A 21,735-nucleotide genomic window follows, 5' to 3' on the forward strand; every position below is an offset into this window, starting at 1 on the left:
AGAGGGCCACATCCTGGCATGGCAGGCTTTGGCAGGCCATATTGCCAGAGTGGGGAGAGGCAAAAGTGTGTGGGACCAGAGGCCATAGTGAACAGAGCAACAGATGCAACAGCTCACCTTTGTATGCTAAGCTGCATTACATCTCTCTCCATGCAAGTGGGCAATAAGTACTATCACCATTCAATGGCATATCCCAGCTAGGCAAAAGTTCTCAAGGAACATTCGCAGCAGGGCCAGTGAGGGGTGTGGTTTGCAGAGAAGGGTTTGGCCTTGGTTGCATGGCCTGAGGGCCAGAGAGAGGCCCAGAGGGCTGCATTCAGGCCACAGGCCTAAGTCCCTGCTCTAAAACCATTCCACTTTACAGTCATATCCTATGCATGTTTACGAAGGGCTCCCAGAGTTCAGTGGGACTTCCATAGGATTGCACACATCTAGTCCTAAGTCCCCCTAGGTTTGAAGGTCTCATTCCAAAATTAATTAGATTATTTTAGGGCTCTGGCATTCTTAAGACCCATCCCACAACAGCTTAACTTGGAGTCAAAGCTATTCCAGTGAAAATGGTTTATTGCCTCTGGTTGCAATCCAGTCACTCAAAACAGCAAGAGTAGTAGCAGTAATGATGATGACAATAATATCTGAAATCTTGTGACTGCTCCAAAAAAATAAATCAGAGAAAGTGGGTTAGGCAAGTTGTGAAAGTGCATTCATCAGAAGTTGATGAAGCTATGCCAGAATGAATTGCTTTGTGGAATATTCTGGAGGTATCATGTAAAAAATCAAAGACTCTGCAGTTACTTCCATTTTAAGGGCCTTTTAAAGCCTTCCGTTGAAGCTCTGGTGGGAATCAAGGAGGCTACTCCAGAGCTATTCTGCGATGCCTGATCCGTAGCCTCCATCACCCTGCTCCTCTCCTTCCTGATGGTGCAGTGCTACTTTGCATTTTAAGTGCCCGTGAGTGTGTCTCTCACCCCAGGGATGCAGGCCTATAGGTGTGTGTGCACATGGATATGCCGTATTGCGCTCCCCCTCTCTTTGGAAACCTGGACACTACAAATGCAGACCAGCTTGAGACCGGCTTCGCCTTCACAGCATACCCAAAAGAATTCTGGGAAGTTGAACGTTTGTCCCGGTGCCGGGAAATTCTCCACCAGAGAGATTTCCCAGAACCTACAATTCCCAGAATTCCTTGGAGGAGGAGGAAGAGGGGTGGCAGTGGGTTGGGCAGGAGGCCCTGAAAGTTGCGCTGCGCTTGGGGTTTCGCGCGCGCAGCCTGGCCAGCCTCAGTTGTGCGAAGTCATGTGCCTGGAGAGGTGGTGCCGCTCCCGGAAGGACTCGTTGCATATGGGGCACTTCAGCTTCTCCTCGCGCCGCCTCTTGACCAGCGGCTCGAGCGCGTACTCCTTTTTGTGGTGGGAGCGCATGTGGTAAACCAAGTCGGAGGTCATGCGGAAGGAGGCGTTGCACTTGGCGCACCAGTTCTGCGCCGGCAGGCACAGCGAAGTGAAGGACGGCGGCAGCAGCGTTAGGGCCGAGGGCAGCTGCAGCTGGAGGGGACCCGCTGCAGCCGCCGCCGCTGCCACGGCCGCCGCCGAGCTCTTGGGCCAAAAGGTGGTGGCGTAGAGGAAGGGGCTTTGCTTGGGCAGCCCGCCCCCTCCCGCCGTGACCCCAACTCCTCCTGCTCCTCCAGCCCCGGCTGCTCCTCCTGCTCCTGCTCCTCCTCCGCCAACGCCGTTCAGTTCCCCGGGCGTGCCCTGTAGCTTGACCGCCAGCGGGTCCGGCGCGTAAAGGCGCGCGCCTCCTTCCGCGCCCGCGTGGCAGCCGGCCTCCACCAGCGCGCTCAGCTTCTGGCCCAGCACGAGCTGCGTAACGTGGGCTGACGAAGAGGCAGACGAAGTGGAGAAAGTGGATCTCGCGGGCTGAGAGAACGCGCTCTTCCTCTCTTCCGGGCTGCCCACGCCGGAAGGCTGAGAGGAGGGCACTGTGGAGAAGGCGCTGCCTCCGGAGCGCGCGCCCAGCAGGTGCCCGGGCGCCTTGTCCGCCGCGCCGCCCGCTTGCGCGCTGCCCGGGGAGCCTCGCTCTTTCTCCTCGTCGCCTGCTTCCAGCCCTCGGGAGGCCTTCTTCACTTCCACAAAGGCGCTCCGCTTGGCTTCTCCAGTCTCCGGGCTGGGCGGGCCGAACAGACGGCTGCTCTCCTCCAGGCCGAAATAGCTCCCCGCCGGCCGGTATTGCTGCTGCGGGGTGCACACGAGCTCCTCCTTCGGCGAAGAAGGCACAGGCCTCTCCAAGCGCCCCCTAGCCGCTGCCACCGCTGCTCCTCTCTCCTCCGCCAGCTGCTCCCCGGCCGGGTATTTCCTCTTGGCTCTGCTGCCGTGGCTGCTGGCGTCCGGGCTGCCCTCCAGCTGCTCCCGGCTGCTGGGGGAGCTGCTGTTGTGCCGCGAGTTCTCCAGCTCGCGCGCCAAGTTGTGGAAGTCCGTGGAAGGCTTGGTCACGCCCGCGTTGCCGTTGCTGTCCTGAGCGCCGTGGTAGTGGTGGCGATGGTGCTGGGGCGGGGGGTGCTGAGGCGTGGCGCCCCCGGTGGGCTTGCCGTGGAACTTGGTGGCTCCCGGCCCCAGGGCGCCCTCCTGCTCCTTGGTGTTGCTGTCCTTGGTGCTGGAGTCGTCGGCCGGGCTGCTGTCTGCGCCGTGCAGTCGCTTGGGGCAGCGGAAGCGCAGGTGCGCCACGTACGGGTACTCGAACTGGAAGCGCTGGCTGCACTCGATGCAAGTATAAGGGGGCGACTCTGGAGCGACGGAGGAAGCAACACAGACGTACAGGAAAAGAGTCCGTTAGTCATCTGCTCCAGCAAGTCCACTCGCCAAATAGTCCCTTGCAGGGAGATAGCGCGCAAAGCTCACTTTCACCTGAGGGCGACCCCACCAAGCGACTGATCTAACACCTCCGTTTAGGATCCACACACCTTTAGGATCCTCTTAGAATCGTAGCCTCTCAGAGATAGCTGTGCCTTGCAGGAAACTTTTTGCATCCACAGAAAACCTAGCATCTGTGGGAACAGACTCAGAGGGTCTTCTGAGTTATCTTTAAGACTCTACAACACTTGCCATGATAATCTCTTGCGAATGATTTTGTAGACCTTGAAGTCTACAAAATGCCCATGGTCATGGTCAATTGTTCAACTAAAAAATAATAATCATTGGCTATAACACAGCTACTTCCATATGTGAAAATGCAAGCTACCTTGAACTTCAAGGAGCAAAGAGCCTGTTTTACTCTCACAAAGCCCCACCCTGCAAGGTTGTGGCTTGCTCTTGCAGGGACTGGACACTATTTCTATTGCCAAGCCAATTGCTGCGTCACACTAAATTAAGGAAATTTAGGAGGCCAGCCTGTCTTTAGGAGTAGTTTTTAAGAACACTGAAAGGACTAGCATTGGCCAACTAATAGAACCTCTTTTAAGTTCTACAGTGCCAAAACACCAACAGCCTGGTTTATTAACTGAATCCATCAAAAGATCAGCTGAGTTCGTGAGATGGTGAGCATTCCTATTTGGGGCATTAGTTCCACCCAACAAACAGGAATAGACCTGGACTATTATTACTATTATTTAATAGAGAGATGGGTTCAGTTGCATCCTTTTGACCTACATTTTTTTACAGGAATCTCTGAGGTCTACAGATGTTTTCATATTGATACAGGACATGCTCAAAATGAAATACTTCAAGCCACAGGGCTTCCAACACAACCTATCCTGAGCAGGCTTCCTTGGGGAAGGAGGTATGTACTGTCTTGCAGGACACATCAAGGCTTGCCTGCTCCAGCTTTGCAAGATTCCCAGCAACAAGCAGGCAGCTAGTCCTTCACCTGGATCAACTTTCTCACCTAACTGGCTGTTGTTAATCCCGCAGCATCAAGGCACAGTGGCACATGAAATAATATTGAAGCCACTGTCTGCTCAGTTCCACTGTGCTAAATGGGACTTCCTCTCAGACTGTGTGTTTGGAATGTCCAACCAATAAGAAGTCCCTGTCCCGAGGAGCTTACAAACTGCATTTCCAAGGAAACAGGAAAGGAGAGGCCAGGCCAGTGTAACTATAATGAATAGCAGAAGGGAAAGAAATATCAGGTTTCCCCTTCTCTCTTCAGAGTGTTGTGGATAATATTGTTTAAACCTTTCAGCACCCAAAGTTTTGGGAAGCGTGGGGGGTGGTCTCGCCCCCCCTCCCCAGTTCCCTTTATCCTTTTTTAATGCTGTGGGAATTTAAGGGTATTAACAGTCTTCCAGCTAATCTGGCGTTTCCAAATGGTGCAAAGTTGGTGTAGAGTGCAAGGAACTAACCTTTATTTGCCCCTGCTAAGTTGGCTCGGCCCCATTTTGTGGCTGGTTTTGGGGTTTCTCCCTGTCCTCTGTTCTGGGCAAACCTAGAACCATAACCCCCCCCCCCCATTCCCCCGTCCCTTGTCCCCCGACAGACCCCACCGGAACAAGCCTTCACCTACCATTCATTTTGCTGTGCGTCCTGGCGGTGCTCAGCAGAAGTAATTCGGTCAGCTCCTTCCCGTACCAAACCAATAATTCCTCGTCTTTGGCAATCCGTCGGAGCGAGCGGTAAAACAATTGTCCATTTTTTATGTAGGCTTCGAGGTTTTGCTCCTCTTTGTCTCTGGCAGACTGGACCAGCCGCAGCCACATTAAGCCTTCCGAGGAGCCGTTGGCTGCCGAGGTGTCTACCTGGAAGGGAGGAACGGGGACGCGATTAAAAACGGACACTCTCCACCCACCAGCCTCCTCAAATCCAGACGCGGAGGTGTCCCTCCCCCCGTGAAGAAAGCGCTTGGATCGGCGGGACACAGCGCCCCAGCTTTTCCAGAGTGACGGACTTAAAAAGCAAAAGGTCCAATCCTGCCGCCTTTCAACGAATGGGAGTTCTGCTTCGGCCCAAACCTGCGCACGACCCTCTGAGTTTAAGTCTTAGGCTGCAATCCTGAGCACACTGGCGGCGTCCCTATACATAAAGAACTCAGATAAACTACGTGGCCTCTAGGCAGAAAAAAAGTAATGTGAGAACTTTGGTTCATTATTAGACCTATTTCGTGGGCTCAGGAGGCGGATGTGCCCTGAGATCGGGTGAGGTGGGGTCGTGGTGAATAAATCGAGCTAATAAGATGAAAATGATACTGCATTCAGCTGCATTTCGCTGGCGAAAGCAAAGCCCCGATGATTCCTCTCTGTGCTCATAGACGCGCTGCGGTGAAGCCCCCCCCCCCCCAAGCCTGAAAGACAGGTATTCAAAAGGATCGCTTTCACCCATCTCGACTCATTAACAAGTATATTGATTTAAAACGGGGGGGGGCTCCCCTCAACGCCTGCTAAATCATCATTGGCATAGCAGTGCAGATGCGAATCAGTTCCTCCTAGTCTAGACTCTCTTTTTTTTAAGTTGTTGAATGAGCTTAAGTCTGGGCATTAAGGGTAAAGCGATTATGAGGAGAAACGCGCACTGTATTCAGCTCAATTACCAAGCACAGCTCGGACATTTGTCCAGTTTACACGCATACACAACACCCTAAACAGATCACTCAGAAATCGTTCTTGAAATGAATGGGAACTCTCTATAATCACGAAGTCAATACCATTTGCACTTCTGGTCCCCATTTATTTCTGCGTGAAGCGAACTAAGAAGAACCCCCACCCCCACCCCGCCTAAGGTCGCAGCCTAAAATAGGCTTGAATGAAATCCAGGCACTTTGGATTAATTTAGAGGCTGGATGGGACTGGTCTTCACCTAATTTTCCCGATGAATTGTGCGCGCGCAGGAAGGAGCAGCTGACAGGGAGACCAAAGTCCCCCGGGATTTAATAATCCTACGGATCCTTTCCTTTGAACTATTCCATGGCAGGTGGCACACGGAGCAAACGCCAGCAGGATTCGACCCCGTCCTTTCCCTTCTTTTCCCTCCCTTATTCTCCCCACCCCACCCGCCTCGCAAGAGCGGAAAAGTGTTTTGGGTTGGAAGGAAACGTCCTGTTTAAATAAGTGAAATGTTCACTGCGAATCCTCCATTGCCTGCAATATTTCAAATTCACACCCGGGCATTTGCTAAAATGATTTTTTTTAATCGCTTCTGTGTCACTAAGGGGGGGGGGGGAGCATACAGTTCTCGATCCGCAGCCCAATGAAGAAGACACAATCCTTGGATTAAGTTGATTGGCAGCCTGGATCCTGAATATTTTATTCGAAGCGAAGCCTATGGGTTTGGCTTCGCATCAGTTTTAAGCCACCTTGACCCCGGTGTCCTTAAGCACAGTAACTCAGAAGTAACTCGTTCATTTCAATTAAACTTCCACATAAGAAATTTAGGATTGGGGTGTTCAGAATAAACCCCGCCACCTCCCTTAGATGCAATTTGATTTACTTCCGAATTAATGTGCATTAGGATTATAAAGGGATGCTGATTCGCGATCCTATTAATTCCCCTGACTTGGAGATCATGTTCAGGACCGGAGGACTAGCTGCTGCCTTAAAGCCAAGGTTAGCGGGCTGGTGGATCTCGGTGCTTTTGGCCTCGGCAAGAGAGAAATCCTCCCCTCGCCACCCCCTTACCCTGAATATATAGGGCACGGTCCTCTTGTCGGTGGACTTGAGCGCGACGAAAGCGATGCTGTCGTAGAGCGAGGTATGGCTGAGCACGCAAGGGCCGAAGATGGCGTTTTCCGGGATGTCACAAGTGGTGTAAACGCTGGTGAAAATGTCCGTCAGACACTGCTGGACCGCTTTGGCGTCTCCATCCCATATCCCTCTGTGCATCCCGGTGTCCTCCATCACTGGAAAGGGGGGGGGGATAGGAAGGGAGGGAGGAAAGAAGGAAGGATAAAGAGCTCAGTCAACTTGTAGGGGCGCCCTCGGTGGCTCCGAGAGACATTCCCGAAGGATGGCACTATCTGGAAGGAAGTCTGTCCTAAGCCAATATGCCCAAGACAAAAGATCTAGACGCGCATACATAATAACTCTCGTTTGGAAGGAAGGCGCAATTAGGAACTTCATATTGAATTGCATCGTACGAACAACAACAAGAAGAAGACGTAATTCACCCAGATATGCCCTCTGAAGTCCCATGCATTTCATTTAACCGTATGCTTAAGCCTGCGATCCTTGTGCAAGCTTACTCGGAAGGAAGCCTCGCTGGACAGAATAAGATTTACTTTTTCAGAGTAATGGATGATGCAGCTGGGCTTCTCTCACTCAAATCAACAGGACTTAAAAGCGCATGACTTTGACCGGATAAACAATGTCAAAGCAGCAGCAGCAGCAGTAATAATAATAATAATAATAATAATAATCCCAAAGATAACTTATTTGAAGCCCTATACTAAACTCTTGTCACTTGAAAGTAACGTTCCCGTCATTCAAAGGAAGCGTTGGCTGAAAGGTGAAGCAAAACAGGGTCGGTATATCATTTCACGCGAAGGAAATGGCTAGGCGATGCAATGGCTTTTGAAAAGTAAAAAAAGTAAAGAACCAAAACGCGAGGGATCCCAGCGACTGAATGGAGACGTCTTATCGAGACAGAATGAAGCACAGGCAAAGACAGACAGACAGAAGCGCAGGCTCGCTACATAACGCAGCCCTTTCAGCCCTGTGATATGTGGATAAAATCCACATCCGGCTTTTGCCACAGAAAATCAGCGGCAAAACTCCCCGGCCGCTTCTCAGCTCCCTTCCTTTTGATTCAGCACGCATTTCTTGGAACTTCGCACCAGGAGGGCCTCGTCCCCGCGTCGTCCTCCCACCCCACCCCACCCCCGTCCGCCTCTCAGCCTCGAAAGCTCCCGTCCCAGAATAGTGTAGAGGTCCGTTTGGGCCTCCTTCGCCCTGGCAGCTCCTGGGAAGGTCCGGACTCCCTTTCTCCGCCCCGCGGGCAAGGCTGGTGACGGGCCGGCGTGGCAAATGGATTTGGAGTGCCTTGTCAGTGTCGCTGATTTGATGTCAGCTAACCTTTCGCCGGAGTCTACAAGAGGGAACGTATGTCTGCTCATTACCATAATCCCGCACTTTCCCTCGGAGACTTTAATTAAAAGCAGCGAGCAGAGGTAATTATTTCCTACCTCGGCACGCTTATTTATGGGAGGCGGGCGAATCCCAGCTCCCTTGTCGTACACGGGGACGCGTCCAAGCCCGACGCCAGCCAGACTTGGGAACTGTAAACGGGGACGCATTTGTGGCCAATGAGAATAGCAGCGACAACCGCTTCCAATTTAACCTTAAAAATAAAATAAGTTTCTTGTCTTTTTTTTTTTTTTTAAAGAAAAATATATTGGATAGAAAATGAATAATGTAGGGCTGTCCCCAAATCTGCCCTGGGTTAAATTAGGAAACGACTGCTTGGATAGAAGGAAATGGATCCGTTTTAAAGAAGCGCTACACTGGAAGGTCTCCTGCGCAAGGCCCGCGGGAAGAGCTGAGAAGTGGCGTTCACTTCGGCGGGGCGTGCGCAGGAGACTATCCCCCCCTCGGATCGTGGCCACCAGGCGGAGAATGGGTCGCCCCATTCACAGGGAGCCTATGTACATTATTAGGAAGGTGAGCGGGGGGTGGCCGTGTGCTTAAAAGAAACACACACCCCCAACTCGGACTGCACGCGAAACCTTTAATTTACTTTTTTTATTTTACAGGGACCGTGTCTTTGATTCTTCCCTTATCAGTGTAACAAGGCACTGTTCTCCCGACTGCTTTGCAAACTGGCTCGGAGTGGCGGAGGAAGCAGGAAGCAGCAGATTCCCCATAATTTACCGAAAATGGGTGATTGCATAACAATATCATTATGGTGGCTTGCTTGTTGCCCTTTCGTTATTTATGATCAAACAGGCAAATCAACTGGATTTTTAATAAATAAATAAATTTAAAAACTCCTTCCTTTCTGGGCTCCAATGAAACAGTTACTACCCCCTCCTCCACCCCACATTTACAGTCTTCCGAAGGCGATGGGGGGGGGGAGTTTCTATCGGCTGGTGCAAAGTTCATCTATTAATTTACCCGGCTGAAAGGTCATAGTTTCTGGGTGGCGTACCCCCCCCCCAACCCCGCCCCAGGTTAAAAACGAAAACCAAGCAGTGAGAGAAGAAAAGAAATAAACCCATCTGCGGAATAGACTTGTGTATTTTCGCCTGCTTTTCATTTAGTTGAGATAATCTGCATCCCCTCACGTCAGTGTGTGTATGTGTGTGTGTGTGTATGTGTGTGAATAATTATATGTATCCTACACACACACACACACACACACACACACACACACACACGCTTCCGTTTTTCTACAGGATCCCTTTTTAAATAATTGTGCTGGAGGTCGTCGCGTTACAACGCGCAGCAGCGGGGACACGGTCATTAAAATGCAATTCGGTCTAACAATACGAGAGAGCCATCCTGGAGAGGAAAAGAAGCCGGTGGACGCAACTCAAGGAAAGAAAGAAAGAAAGAAAGAAAGAAAGAAAGAAAGAAAGAAAGAAAGAAAGAAAGAAAGAAAGAAAGAAAGAAAGAAAGAAAGAAAGAAAGACCAACCCATTCTGTCTCTCTGAAATTTCCTACGAACTCACAACCGCAAAAAGAACCGTATCTGCAGCCACCAAATTCATCCTCTCTGTTTCTTCCTCTCTCTGCGCTCCGATCTGTCTTTTTTGGGGTGGGGGTGAGGGGTGGGAAAGAGATGTTTGCTAAATCAAAACAAAACAAAAAACAAAAACAAAAAACCCACATGCAACCGCGACTTCTAGTCATTGCCCGACTGCCTTGTCCACCAAAATAATAGTCCAAACACATCCTATAACTCTACCCTTTGTATTGATCCGCCTGGCGTGGCATTTTCCTTTCATCCACCACCTTTCCCCCCTTTTGGTGCCAGGAAATAAAACCGAAAGGAGGAAGGAGAAGAGAGAGAAGCGATGGGTTTGTTTTTTTTTGTGGGGAGACGGACAATCGGGAAAGAGAGGGAAGAAATAACCTCAAAACAACACCCCCCCCCCCCACACGCTGTAATAGGACGCATGCATCTTTACTTACCAGGAATAAGGTCAGGATTATAATCCTAAAGACAGAAGGGGAAAGGGGATTGAAAAGCAAAAGCAAAAAAAACAAAAAACAAACACCAAAAATTGATAATCCCCAGCAGAAAGTGGCAAAAAAGAGGAAAAAAAGACGAGTTGAGAAATCCCCTTGTTCTTTTTTTTTTTTTTTTTTTTGAGAAGTGGGGTGAAGGGGGAAAGGGAGAAGCACCCAGATCTATTGCATCAGTGTATATTTTCCATGGCAGTGGGGAAGATGCTGGGGGCGCTCCGTGTCTCTGGTGGGCTTGGTGCAAAAAATAAAAAATAAAATAAAAAAAGAGCTCGGAGGAGAAGGAGGAGGAAGGGAGAGGGAGGAAGGCAGAAAGACTTGTGCAGATGGACCCGATGCAGTGACTGACTGGCACCCAGACACACCGTTTTTGTTTGCTGCACATAATCTGCCCAATGACGCGTGACAGCCCCACCTCCCCTCCCTTTTAACTCTTTCCTGGGCTCCGCCAGCGGCTGCTCCTCTCGCCGCCAGCCTCGCCTGCTTCCTTCTCTCCCCCCCTCCCGCTTACTTACTCGGAGCACATTTTGGAGAGGTCTTTCCCCTCTTGTCTCCAGCCCTCGCCCTCCGCTGCTTCCGAGCTATGGCTCCCTCGCTCAGAGCCCCGCACCTCAAAAGCAGGTCCTCCGGAGCCCTGCTTGTAGGGTGTGCGTAAAAATAAGCGCGCCATAGGAAAGGGGGAAACAAGGGCGCGATCCCAGGCAAAGAGGAATCCCATTGAGGACAAGGGGAGACAAATGAAGGAGGTCACTGGAGGTGCGTAAACATCGCCTTTGGAATGGGGGCGGGGGAATCGAAGAGGAGGCTGACTTTGGCCAGGATCACGCGGGAGTCCCTTCCATGGAAATGAATAGGAGTCACCTAAGAGTTCTGGGAAGCGTCGGATTCATTTCTGTGGACTTTCCTGAGGACTTCCTTCCTGGTAGAAATGGCCTATATTGCAACCATTCATTTCTCCACAGGCGTTCAGTGAAAATTTCTTTCTTTCTTTCTTTTTTTAAAAAATGCCCTTCTCTCTTAAAACTCCCTGTAAACATTTGCGCAGGAGACGTTCTCGGTGGAATTTGCCTTTCGCGCTGGACAGCCTCATCCCAAATTCTCTTGCTCCGAAGTAAGTTCGAGGAGGCAGCTCACCCTCGAATTTACAGGATTGCAGCGTTATTGCGATTTCCAAGGGAGAGGGAAGCGAAGCAAGGAGCAGGTGCTTTGCTCTTGATTTGCATTAGGAGGACGCACAACTGAGAAAATATAGAAAGCAATGCTGTTTAACACGCAGCAAATATATTCTGTTTGAATCGCACACAGAGAGTTTATACTATCTGCTATTATCTCACACACAGCTGAGTTGGGACAAATATCTCTCTATACGAAAGAATTACTCCTGGGAGAGAAAGGTTTGTGTAGGCTACTACGAGGACGGGACTCAAATGCATTGGGCGGGAGCTGTCATGAGCTGAGGCGCACACGTTTCTTCTCTGTGTGGTCCACGACGCATGTTCTCATGGTGCGTCTTGACTTATGAAGCCCTTTCACACAAAAAGCTCTATCTCTGATCTATTTTGGGTCTCTGTTCTGACTGTCAGCAGAGCAGATACCTGGAGCGGCCTGAGTCTTTTCCCAGTTGTCCTTTTTAACTGGAGGTGCCAGTTGTGGAACTGGGGGTCTCCGGCGCTCACAGCATGTGCTCTACTACTCAACTGACCTGCGCCGTCTATTGCTTTCCTATTGCAGGGTCGCTTCTGCAACGCGTCCATGCTTCTGTAACTCTCACCATGTTATAAAAGCATGCAAACATTGCGTGTCACCTTGCAAGACGGGGACAGATTCTGGCTCTGGAGTCCTTGAACTCCAGCCCTGAGAAAGCTGGGCCCACTGAAAGTTATGATTGCTGAATTCATAGAATTGTGGAGTTGGAAGGGACCCCGAGGGTCATCTAGTCCAACCCCCTGCAATCCAAGAACCGTGCCCACAGCTGTCCCGCGGTGGGCCCCAACCACAAACCTTCTGGTAAACAGCCAGACGCACTGACCCACCCTATGCACCTGAACCCCAAATTGTATTCAAAAGGGTTTATTTCCAAGTACTGCAAATGTGCACAGGACTGGAACCTTATGGGTAATTAACTTTCTCTAAACCGGGGCCAATGACTTGAAATTGATTTCCGTTCAAATCCACGGGGAAGGTCGGTGCTAGAGCATCCTCCTGTGCGCGCCAAACGTCCCAGGTTCAATCCCCGGCATCTCCAGGCAGGACTGGGAGTTTCTCCTGTCTGAAACCCCGGAGAGCCACTGCCAGCCAGTGTAGACAATACTAATCCAGGAGGGTCAATGAACTGACTCGGTATAAAACAGCTTCCTACGTCCCAATGATGGAACTCGCTTCCAAGCAAATGTGTTTAGGTTAACGTGAGACGTCTGTACCATTGGGATTTACTTCTGAGCAGACACGAACTGGCTCTCTCTGCAAGTCTAGCTGAAGCTCATGGCAACAATGGAACCAGATGGAGCAGCACATTTAATACTACAATTAATACTACATAAACCCCTCCCCTAAATTTATTTAATAATGATAACAAATCACTCCCATTTTGAATACACAACATTTTAAAGTTGGTTTCATTTTATTTGCTGATGTTTCCCTTTGCACTCTGGTTAAGGTCCCCTGAATACTTTATGCACCCCCCTTTCTAAAATTAGCTCTCTTATCTTTTTAGGGACCCTTGGGATTCCACCGCAAATCGACACTACCTTCGGGGTTTAATTGCACAGTTTATATTCAAACCCCCCCCCTTTCATTACAATACTTACAGTTTACAATATTTAGCTTTTCTCTGTCAAAGCATGGAGGACCCCCCAGGACGTCTAAAGAACGTGGTGGTCCTCTTCAAGGCCTCTGCGGCTCCTTCCGGGTCATCTCCCCGCGCCCTCCAAGGTGTCTTTGCAAAACGTCTCTGTCCGAAGTAAAGTTGACCAGCCAATCAGCACTTGCCTTATTAGGCTGCGAGGACTCCGACTCTTTGAAAACACGCATGGAGCTGAAAGGAAAGCTATATAGATCGAACCTAGGCATGTTTCCTCGGGAGTAGGTCCCACCGCCTTCAGTAGGAATTATTCCCAAGGAAGGATGGAGCTTAATTGAGGCTCCAATCCTAACACCCCCACCCCCGGAGTAAACGCCATTGAACTCAACAGGACATACTTCTGAGTAGACTTAGTTACTACTCAGGAGTAAATCCCTTTGAATCAATGGGGTTTTCTCCTGGGTTAGCATGCATAGGATCGCAGTTTACAGAGGTTCTGAGCCTCTGTAGTCCTATTGGGCGAGCAGTTCCACGCCTTGCAGAACTTCCATGTAAGAGGAATCTAAAACGCTGGACGGGGCATTAGAGTCCTCTCTGTGCGACAGCGCTGGGCAGGTCGCCTTGAACGGTCATTATTTCTCTTGGGCCTATTGGCAGCCTGCTGGGAGGCGGGAATTAGCCGCTTTAGCAAAGCAAGGCAAATTCATGCGGGAGAAAGCTATGAATGGACACTAGCCACAATGGCTATGTTCTCTGCCTCCACCTTTGGAGGCAATAATGCTTCTGGACGCCAGTTGCTGGAAACCCCAGGGAGGGAGAGGGGTCTGGTGCTCCGGTCTTCCCACAAGAACCTGGTTGGCCACTTTGAGAGCTGGATGGTGGACCATTATTAGCCTGATCCAGGGCCGGATTTAGGTTTGATGAGGCCCTAAGCTACTGAAGGTAATGGGGCCCTTTATATGTCCACCTGTCCTTTGTCAACAACAAATTATCACTGTTTTTTGTGTTGAATATATGCTATGTGGTCATTTATGGACCTAATAGGTATCTAGAGCCATTTGCACATAACAAAATATATATATTTTATCAAAGTGATTGTTGAACTGAAATACACTTAAGAAGAAGTACATTAACAGTGAAATTTGGGGGGCTGGCAAGAGAGTGGGGCCCTAAGCTATAGCTTTCTTAGCTTACACATAAACCTGGCACTGGCCTGATCCAACAGGCTCTTCTGATGGTCAGATATGCTTCATCTGTTGAGCATGGGACAGTCTCTCTCTCCTAGGACCACAGGAAGCTGCCCTATACCGAGTCAGTACAGTGTGCAACGCGGGTCCCTATATGGCACGTACAACCAACAATAGGACCCACAACTGCATGAGTGTATTACAGGTATATGCTGCAATAATGTTGGTTGGGCATGTTATACTGAGTCAGACCATTGGTCCAGCTAGTCCAGAATTGTCTAATGGACTAGTAATAGCTCTGCAGGGGTGTAGACAGGAGTCCCGTCCCCACAGCTCTATTTGGAGATTCTGGGGGTTGAACCTGAGATCTTCTGCATGGAAAGCAGATGCTCTGTCACAGAGCTTTCCTTTCTGGAATCTAGATTCGAGTTCTGCAGCAGCAGCAGCAATGGCTGGATGAGAGCCGGAGGAGACTAGAATTTCCCAAGCAGCTAGCGTCTATACAGGCGACCCGCAAGCTGGCTGGCAGGGCTGCCATTGGTGAGTCCCTTCCCTGATGTTGACACGGCTGATGGGAGGTGTAGTCCAAAACGTCTGGATGTCTGGTCCAGCCAGTCGGAACTTCCTGTTTCTCCTGGGCTGGGACAGACTTCCTCTGCATGTGACTGGAGGTGGGTGTGGCCTCACCTGTGCAGGTAAAACAAAAGCACAGGGGCTGGATGCCATCTCCCACTTTTGACTTCGCTCTTCAAGCAAGCAACATCTGCTTAGCTAAATATGTTCTATTGGCCTCCAGCCAAGAGAGGAGAAGGAACTATCTCCCTTATGGGATAGTCTCCAAGTATATTACTTTTACTAAGCTAAGTCTGCCTTCTGGGATCCTATTGTGAACAGAATGTCTGTAAGTAAACTTTTAATACCTTTATAGAAGACTATGTCGTGTCTTATCTTTTAAGGGGGAATAAGGGGAAAATACCAGGACGGTATTATTATAGAGGTTTTAGCAAACCTGAGCAACGCATCCGCTGTGTGTGTTTAAAAGGGGAGTGTAAACTCTGCTGATATTGTTGAACTTGTTAACACAAGTTGGAATAGGATATACAGTGGTATCTCGGGTTACATACACTTCAGGTTACAGACTCCGCTAACCCAGAAATAATGCTTCAGGTTAAGAACTTTGCTTCAGGATAATAATAGAAATTGTGCTCTGGTGGCGCAGCAGCAGTGGGAGGTCCCACTAGCTAAAGTGGTGCTTCAGGTTAAGAACAGTTTCAGGTTAAGAACGGACCTCCGGAACGAATTAAGTATGTAACCAGTTGTACCACTGTAATAAATAATATATCCTCTCCTGCATCCCTGAACATTCCCACAGGGTGAAGGCCAGGACCTCGTCAGGATCCTTGGCAACAAACAGTTCTGCTTTATGCACGCATCCTTAAAGAAGGGGCAGTGACTTTGGGGGGGGGGACAGTAATGAAGTTCTCAGGTGATTCCTGCACCCAGCGCTTCACTTTCCCTTTTCTTCCATCGGAGGTCTTGGTGTATTCCCTGCAAGACAGCAAAGGGACAAGCCTCGTGGAAGTTCTCTTGCACAAGCCGCACTGAGGGTGGGGAAGAGAACTAAAGAACTCCCTGGGGGAATGTGCCTAAATGCTACTTGTGCAAAACAAAAAACAAAAAATCAAAGGGATTTACAGCATTAAAACATACATTCCTAACCCCAGTTACTTGGGAGTAAGCCTCGTTGAATTCAGTAGGACTTACTTCAGAGCAGACATGGTTACGGCTGGTTCCGTAAAATACTACTGCTGTTTTAATCAGGCAAAGATAAATTTAGTCTGCACTCAGGGAATGCTGGAAGGATTTCAAAAACCACTCACCTTTCCCTATAAATGCGATTCCCTCCCTGCATTAGGATTAAGGACCCCATAATATGCTATCAGCATTTATCTTATTAAATGCACAAAACCCATTGTCTTTTAATTTTGTTAAGAGAAAGGTATGTTCATGTCTGTTTACACACCCACCCACACACTCCAAATAATTCCTGCCTTTATTTCCCTGTTATAATTTGTTACTCGCACCCAATGAATTCACATGGTGTGTCTTTACCTAGGTACAAATCCCCACTCACCCAGTTCACTGGATAACATTAGCACAGTTGCTCCCCCCTAGCCTAAGCTCCTTCAGAGGGTTGTTGTGACTGTGAGAAAAGTCTGGTAAATAAATATTACGCACAGGTAAATCTTGCTGGAGGAGAGCGATGTGGGAGCTTCTCCATAGCAATTACATCCGCCCAGATTTTAGACGCAACTGCTTTGGAGAGCGTTGGCACCCCAAATCCCTAAGCACCAGTTTACTGCTGAGACTATTTCTACCCATTGTGTTTAGTCTCAGAAGTGGGCAGAAAAAGACACATTTTTTTCTCTGGCTGCCTCGAGAGGCTAATCGTTTCATTTCTACAGGTGAGTGATTCAGTCAAAGTTTAGCACTGGCAAACCCTACGTGACTTTCAACGGGAGGATTAAGCGGGTGATTAAAAGGAGCAACAGGTCAGTAATAGACACGCTTAAGTGAGTCTTGCCTTTTAAGCAAAGCTGCAGATCAAGCTGACTCCCTCTTATTGAAATCAATGAACGGCAAGAAACCAGATTTTTTGGGTGGGGATATATATCTATATCAGTGTTTTTCAACCTTTTTTGGGCAAAGGCACACTTGTTTCATGAAAAAAATCACGAGGCACACCACCATTAGAAAATGTTAAAAAATTTAACTCTGTACCTATATTGACTATATATAAAGTAATTCTCTTGAATTTTTCAATTTTTCCCACGGCACACCAGGCAACATCTTGCGGCACACTAGTGTGCTGCGGAACAGTGGTTGAAAAACACTGATCTATATCACCATGTACCAGAGAAACAGTATACTGGATGGAGTGTCAGAGGACAAACGTGGAGTTCTGTGTTCAAATCTTCCATCAGCCAGGCTGCTGACTGGGTGAGCCAATCAGGAGCTCTGTCTCAGCCAGACCTACCTCAGAGGGTTGTTCTCAGGATAAGGGGTGGAGGAGGTAGGAAGGAAAGGAAAACAATGCATATTGTCCTGATCTCCTTGCAAGAAGGGTGGGATAAAAATGGGATAGATGACCACTAGAAACTTGGGACCGCCCGATTATATTAAATTGTTTTGAGATTTGGGGCTGACATCACAGAATTCACTGTTAGGAGTTGTGGTGTTGGCTACTGGCTTAAGTGAAGTTTTAAAGTATTAGACAAACTTGGTTATTAGGCACGGTGTGTAACAGAACCTCCATGTGCAAGGGCAGTATATCTCAGGCTCATAGGGACCAACAAAGGTGGAGTGTGGACTTCATATCCTGCTTGTGAGCTTCTCAGAGGCACGCATTTGGTTGCTGAGGGAAACAGGATGTTAGATCAAGTGAATGACATTGGGACTTATCCAGTCATCTGGGGATTTGGAGTTTATCACCGTGATACTCTTTCCTTCTGTGCCTACTGCATCAGGTGAGGCTGTGGAAGTCTGAGCTGGTGTCTTGGTTCAGCAATGGGTCAATTCAGATGAGGGCCAATAAACTGATGCTGAAGCCTGACAAGGTGGAGATGGTGTGGGCTGCTGATCCCGGAGAGGTGGCCTCCAACCTATTCTGGGTGGGGTTGCACTTCCCATCAGAGAACAGGCTCACTGCTTGGGGTGTCTGTAGATGCAGCATTGTTGCTAGAGGCCCATGGGATGATTTTACCAGCTATCTCTAGTTCATCAGCAGTGGCCACTTCTGGACAGAAATAGTCTGGTGTTTCATACTCTTGTAACCTCCCAGTTGGATTGCTGCAATGTGCTAGATGTGGGGCTACCCTCAATGCTATCTTCAGAAGCTGACTGGGTGGGCATTGGAATCTCATACCAGCATTGGCAATGGGGTAATGTCCCTGGCAGCAGGCTAGCTGAAGGGGCACAGGGCAGGCTGCATGGCACACGCAGTTCTGTCCTCCAACACCTCACAGCACTGCCACTCCGGAGTCTGCCACCTGAAGCGGCTTGTTCCCTCTGCCTAATGGTAAGGTTGGCTTTGAATTGGTCCTAAGCCTCTGTTGGTACAGCTGTCTCAGCATTAACCTTGAGGCACATAAGAGATTGAAAAACACCAGTAAGGTTTGGGAGGCAGGACCACGGAGAGCTCCTGTGCAGCCATGCCAGGGGGTTGAGGTGTGCAGTCTGGGGAATAGCAGGAAAGGAGGCTGAGGTGAAAGAAGGCCAAAAGAGCACTCAGCAGTACAGACAGCCAGGTGGGTTGAGGGAGGAGAGGCTGAAATAAGAACATAAGAAGAGTCTGCTGGAACATAACCAAGTCCTATCTGGTCCAGCATCCTGCTCTCACAGTGGCCACCCAGATGCCTCAGGCAGGATCTGACCACACAAGCCCTCTCCCCTCCTGTGGTCTCCAGTAAGTGGGTACTAAGTAGTGCAAAGGCAGAGGTGGGTTCTGTACGAATAGATTTAGACACTAGTAGAGAATATATTAGTAGACTCCCTGGAAAAGACCCTGGTGTTGGGAAAGATGGACGGCACAAGGAGAAGGGGACAACAGAGGATGAGATGGTTGGACAGTGTTCTCGAAGCTACCAACATGAGTCTGATCAAACTGCGGGAGGCAGTGGAAGACAGGAGTGCCTGGTGTGCTCTGGTCCATGGGGTCATGAAGAGTTGGACACAACTAAACGACTAAACAACAAAGCAACAACAAGAGGATATATTATTTAGTTATTCCTTTCTCAGATTAGTGAGATCAGTAGAATACCATCCTTTGCAGTTTAAACTTGGAAGGTAAGACAAGGTTGATATTGACCTTCTAGAAACAATAATTCAGGATGCTTTTTAAGGCAGACTGGATTTTCCTGGTAGTACCCCTTTTCCACCCTCTTAAAAACAACAATCAACACACACACTGTTTTGTGAAGACATAACATTATTTACATAATCTAGGTCTTGAAGTAGCAATTACAGTAGCAAAACAAGGGTAGTTTTGTAACTACTATCTAAGTTACAAAATGCTAAGTTCAAAAATGGGATCTGAGCCGCAAAGCTTAGACATGCATGTGTGGTCAGCTTGGAAGCATGATGAAGAAAGAGAGGAATGCCCAGGCAGGAAGTAAGTAAGTAAGTAAGTAAGTAAGTAAGTACTAGTAGTGTTACAGCTTCCTTCCAAGGTAGACAAAGGAAGTGATCTCACAGAGTTCTCTCTAGCAAATTTCACAGGAACGCTCTGTGAGCCTCGACCCCTTTGTGTGCCTATCTGGCAAAGCATGAATTGTTGGTTCGATGGCAATAATGTCCCACAGAACTGACCACACAAGCCCTCTCCCCTCCTGTGGCAGCTGGATACCAAATGAAGGCAGTGGCAGTTTTCATGTGTGAACTTCATCTGGGATGGGGGTAGCAGGGAACCTTTTTCAGTCAGAGGGCCACATTGCTTTCTGGGCAACCTATGAGGGCCACATGTTAGGGATGAGCAGGGCCAGGGGGAAAGTGTGTGGAACAAGGAATGCAAATTTTACCTTTATACAGACGGCTAGTTTTCTCTCCCTCTCCCCCACCCTCCAAACAAGCAAGAAGCACTATCAGGGTTGAAGGTCACATTCCAGCCAGGTAATTGTGGGAATGTTTAGGGATGCAGGAGAGGATATATTGTTTATTATATCCTATTCCAACTTGTGTTAACAAGTCCCAGACCTTAGCAGAGTTTTCATTCACCTTTTTAAACACACACAGCAGATAGCTTGCTCAGGTTCGCTAGAACCTCTATAATAATACTGTCCTCTTCTAATTCGTTCCTAAAATAAGACATAACACAGTCTTCTATAAAAGTATAAAGAGTTTACTTACAAGTATCATCTGTTCACAATCGGATCCCAGAAGGCAGACTTTTAGCTTAGAAAATATAATATACATTAGGAGACTATTCCTTAAGGGCAATAGCTCCTTCTCGTCTCTTGGCTGGAGGCCAAGAGAGCATCTTGCCTAAGCACATGTTGCTCCATTGAAAGCGAGTCGAAAAGAGAGAGAGATGGAGTCTGGCCCCTGTGCTTTTGTCTTTACCTGCACAGGTGAGGCCACACCCACCTCTAGAGGAAGTCTGTGTCACCCCAGGAGAAACAGGAAGTTCCGACTGGCTGACTGAGACCCCCTTTCATGTCCACTCTAGGGATGTTGTATTTGACTGCTCCGGTGTTGCACATCCCACAGTAAAAGTACAGTATTCCTAGAGAATGCAAAGCAAGGTCAGTAAGTGGGTGTGGCTGGAAAGGCTTGTGGAGAGAACATCCCTGGGCTGGCCTTTGTTTCCCACCCCTAATATAGGACGCCGAAATGCCACACCTCTGTAATTTTTGCAGTCTGCCTGCAGCAGGGGCCAGGAATCTCTGGTCCTGGGAGGCAAATGCACAGGCCCAAAGGCCTCTCTGTCTGATCATCAATGCTCTCCCCAGGCTACAGTCCTCATGGGTCTTTCTTTGCACCCCAAAGAAAATGACCTTGAACTGTGATAATGCTCTTTGCTTGTCTGGATGGAGGATGGAGCAACGCCAGATAGGATAGAGAGGGGCAGGGGTGCCAACTTGAATAAAATATTGAGGAAGCCCATGTAAATCCTGCCCTGAATAATCAACCACAAGACAAGGTGCATGCAAACCATTTGAATGGCAGTGCCCATCCACTTTGGGGGAACCAGGCCCCCCTCCAATATTTTATTGGGGTGGCAAAAGGGACATCGCCTCCTAGGAGTTGGCTCCTATGCAGAGAGGGGATTGTATGCAGAAATGAGCCCAGCTAAAATTTTACAGTTGTTTGAGAGCAGTACATGTGAAAAGGATCTAGGAGTCTTGGTAGACCACAAACTTGACATGAATCAACAGTGTGATGCAGCAGCTAAAAAAGCCAGTGCAATTCTGGGCTGCATCAATAGGAGTATAGCGTCTAGATCAAGGGAGGTAATAGTACCACTATATTCTGCTCTGGTCAGACCTCACCTGGAAGTCTTCCAGAGTCACCTGGAATACTGTGTCCGGTTCTGGGCACCACAGTTCAAGAAGGATACTGACAAGCTGGAACGTGTCCAGAAGAGGGCAACCAAAATGGTCAAAGGCCTGGAAACAATGCCTTATGAGGAACGGTTTAGGGAGCTGGGTATGTTTAGCCTGGAGAAGAGAAGGTTAAGGGGTGATATGATAGCCATGTTCAAATATATAAAAGGATGTCATATAGAGGAGGGTGAAAGGTTGTTTTCTGCTGCTCCAGAGAAGCGGACACGGAGCAATGGATTCAAACTACAAGAAAGAAGATTCCACCTAAACATTAGGAAGAACTTCCTGACAGTAAGAGCTGTTTGACAGTGGAATTTGCTACCAAGGAGTGTGGTGGAGTCTCCTTCTTTGGAGGTCTTTAAGCAGAGGCTTGACAGCCATCTGTCAGGAATGCTTTGATGGTGTTTCCTGCTTGGCAGGGGCTTGGACTGGATGGCCCTTGTGGTCTCTTCCAACTCTATGATTCTATGATTCTATGATACTACCCTCTTCTGCCCCAGACCCCACCTGCACAGTGGGTGCCAAGAAGGGAATGTGCCCTAGGGG

At 48.9% G+C, this 21,735-nt stretch overlaps 1 protein-coding gene across 2 annotated transcripts; it reads right to left on the reverse strand.

Moving 5' to 3' along the window:
• Positions 1-339: 339 nt before the first annotated feature.
• On the reverse strand, positions 340-10,127 carry PRDM8 (PR/SET domain 8). Of its 2 annotated transcripts, none has more exons than XM_033160827.1 (4): positions 10,049-10,127; positions 6,599-6,819; positions 4,495-4,726; positions 340-2,779 (listed from the first exon to the last, which is right to left on the reverse strand). In XM_033160827.1, exons 2-4 carry the CDS (start codon positions 6,815-6,817, stop codon positions 1,281-1,283), a joined length of 1,950 nt encoding a protein of 649 aa, XP_033016718.1. In that variant the 5' UTR covers positions 6,818-6,819; positions 10,049-10,127; the 3' UTR covers positions 340-1,280. The 2 variants fall into 2 exon arrangements, with proteins under 2 accessions (XP_033016718.1, XP_033016720.1); XM_033160829.1 differs by lacking the exon at positions 10,049-10,127 and adding an exon at positions 8,101-8,156.
• Between the last annotated feature and the right edge of the window lie 11,608 nt (positions 10,128-21,735).

Source organism: Lacerta agilis, chromosome 9 (assembly GCF_009819535.1).
Source record: "Lacerta agilis isolate rLacAgi1 chromosome 9, rLacAgi1.pri, whole genome shotgun sequence".
Taxonomy (NCBI): Eukaryota; Metazoa; Chordata; class Lepidosauria; order Squamata; family Lacertidae; genus Lacerta; species Lacerta agilis.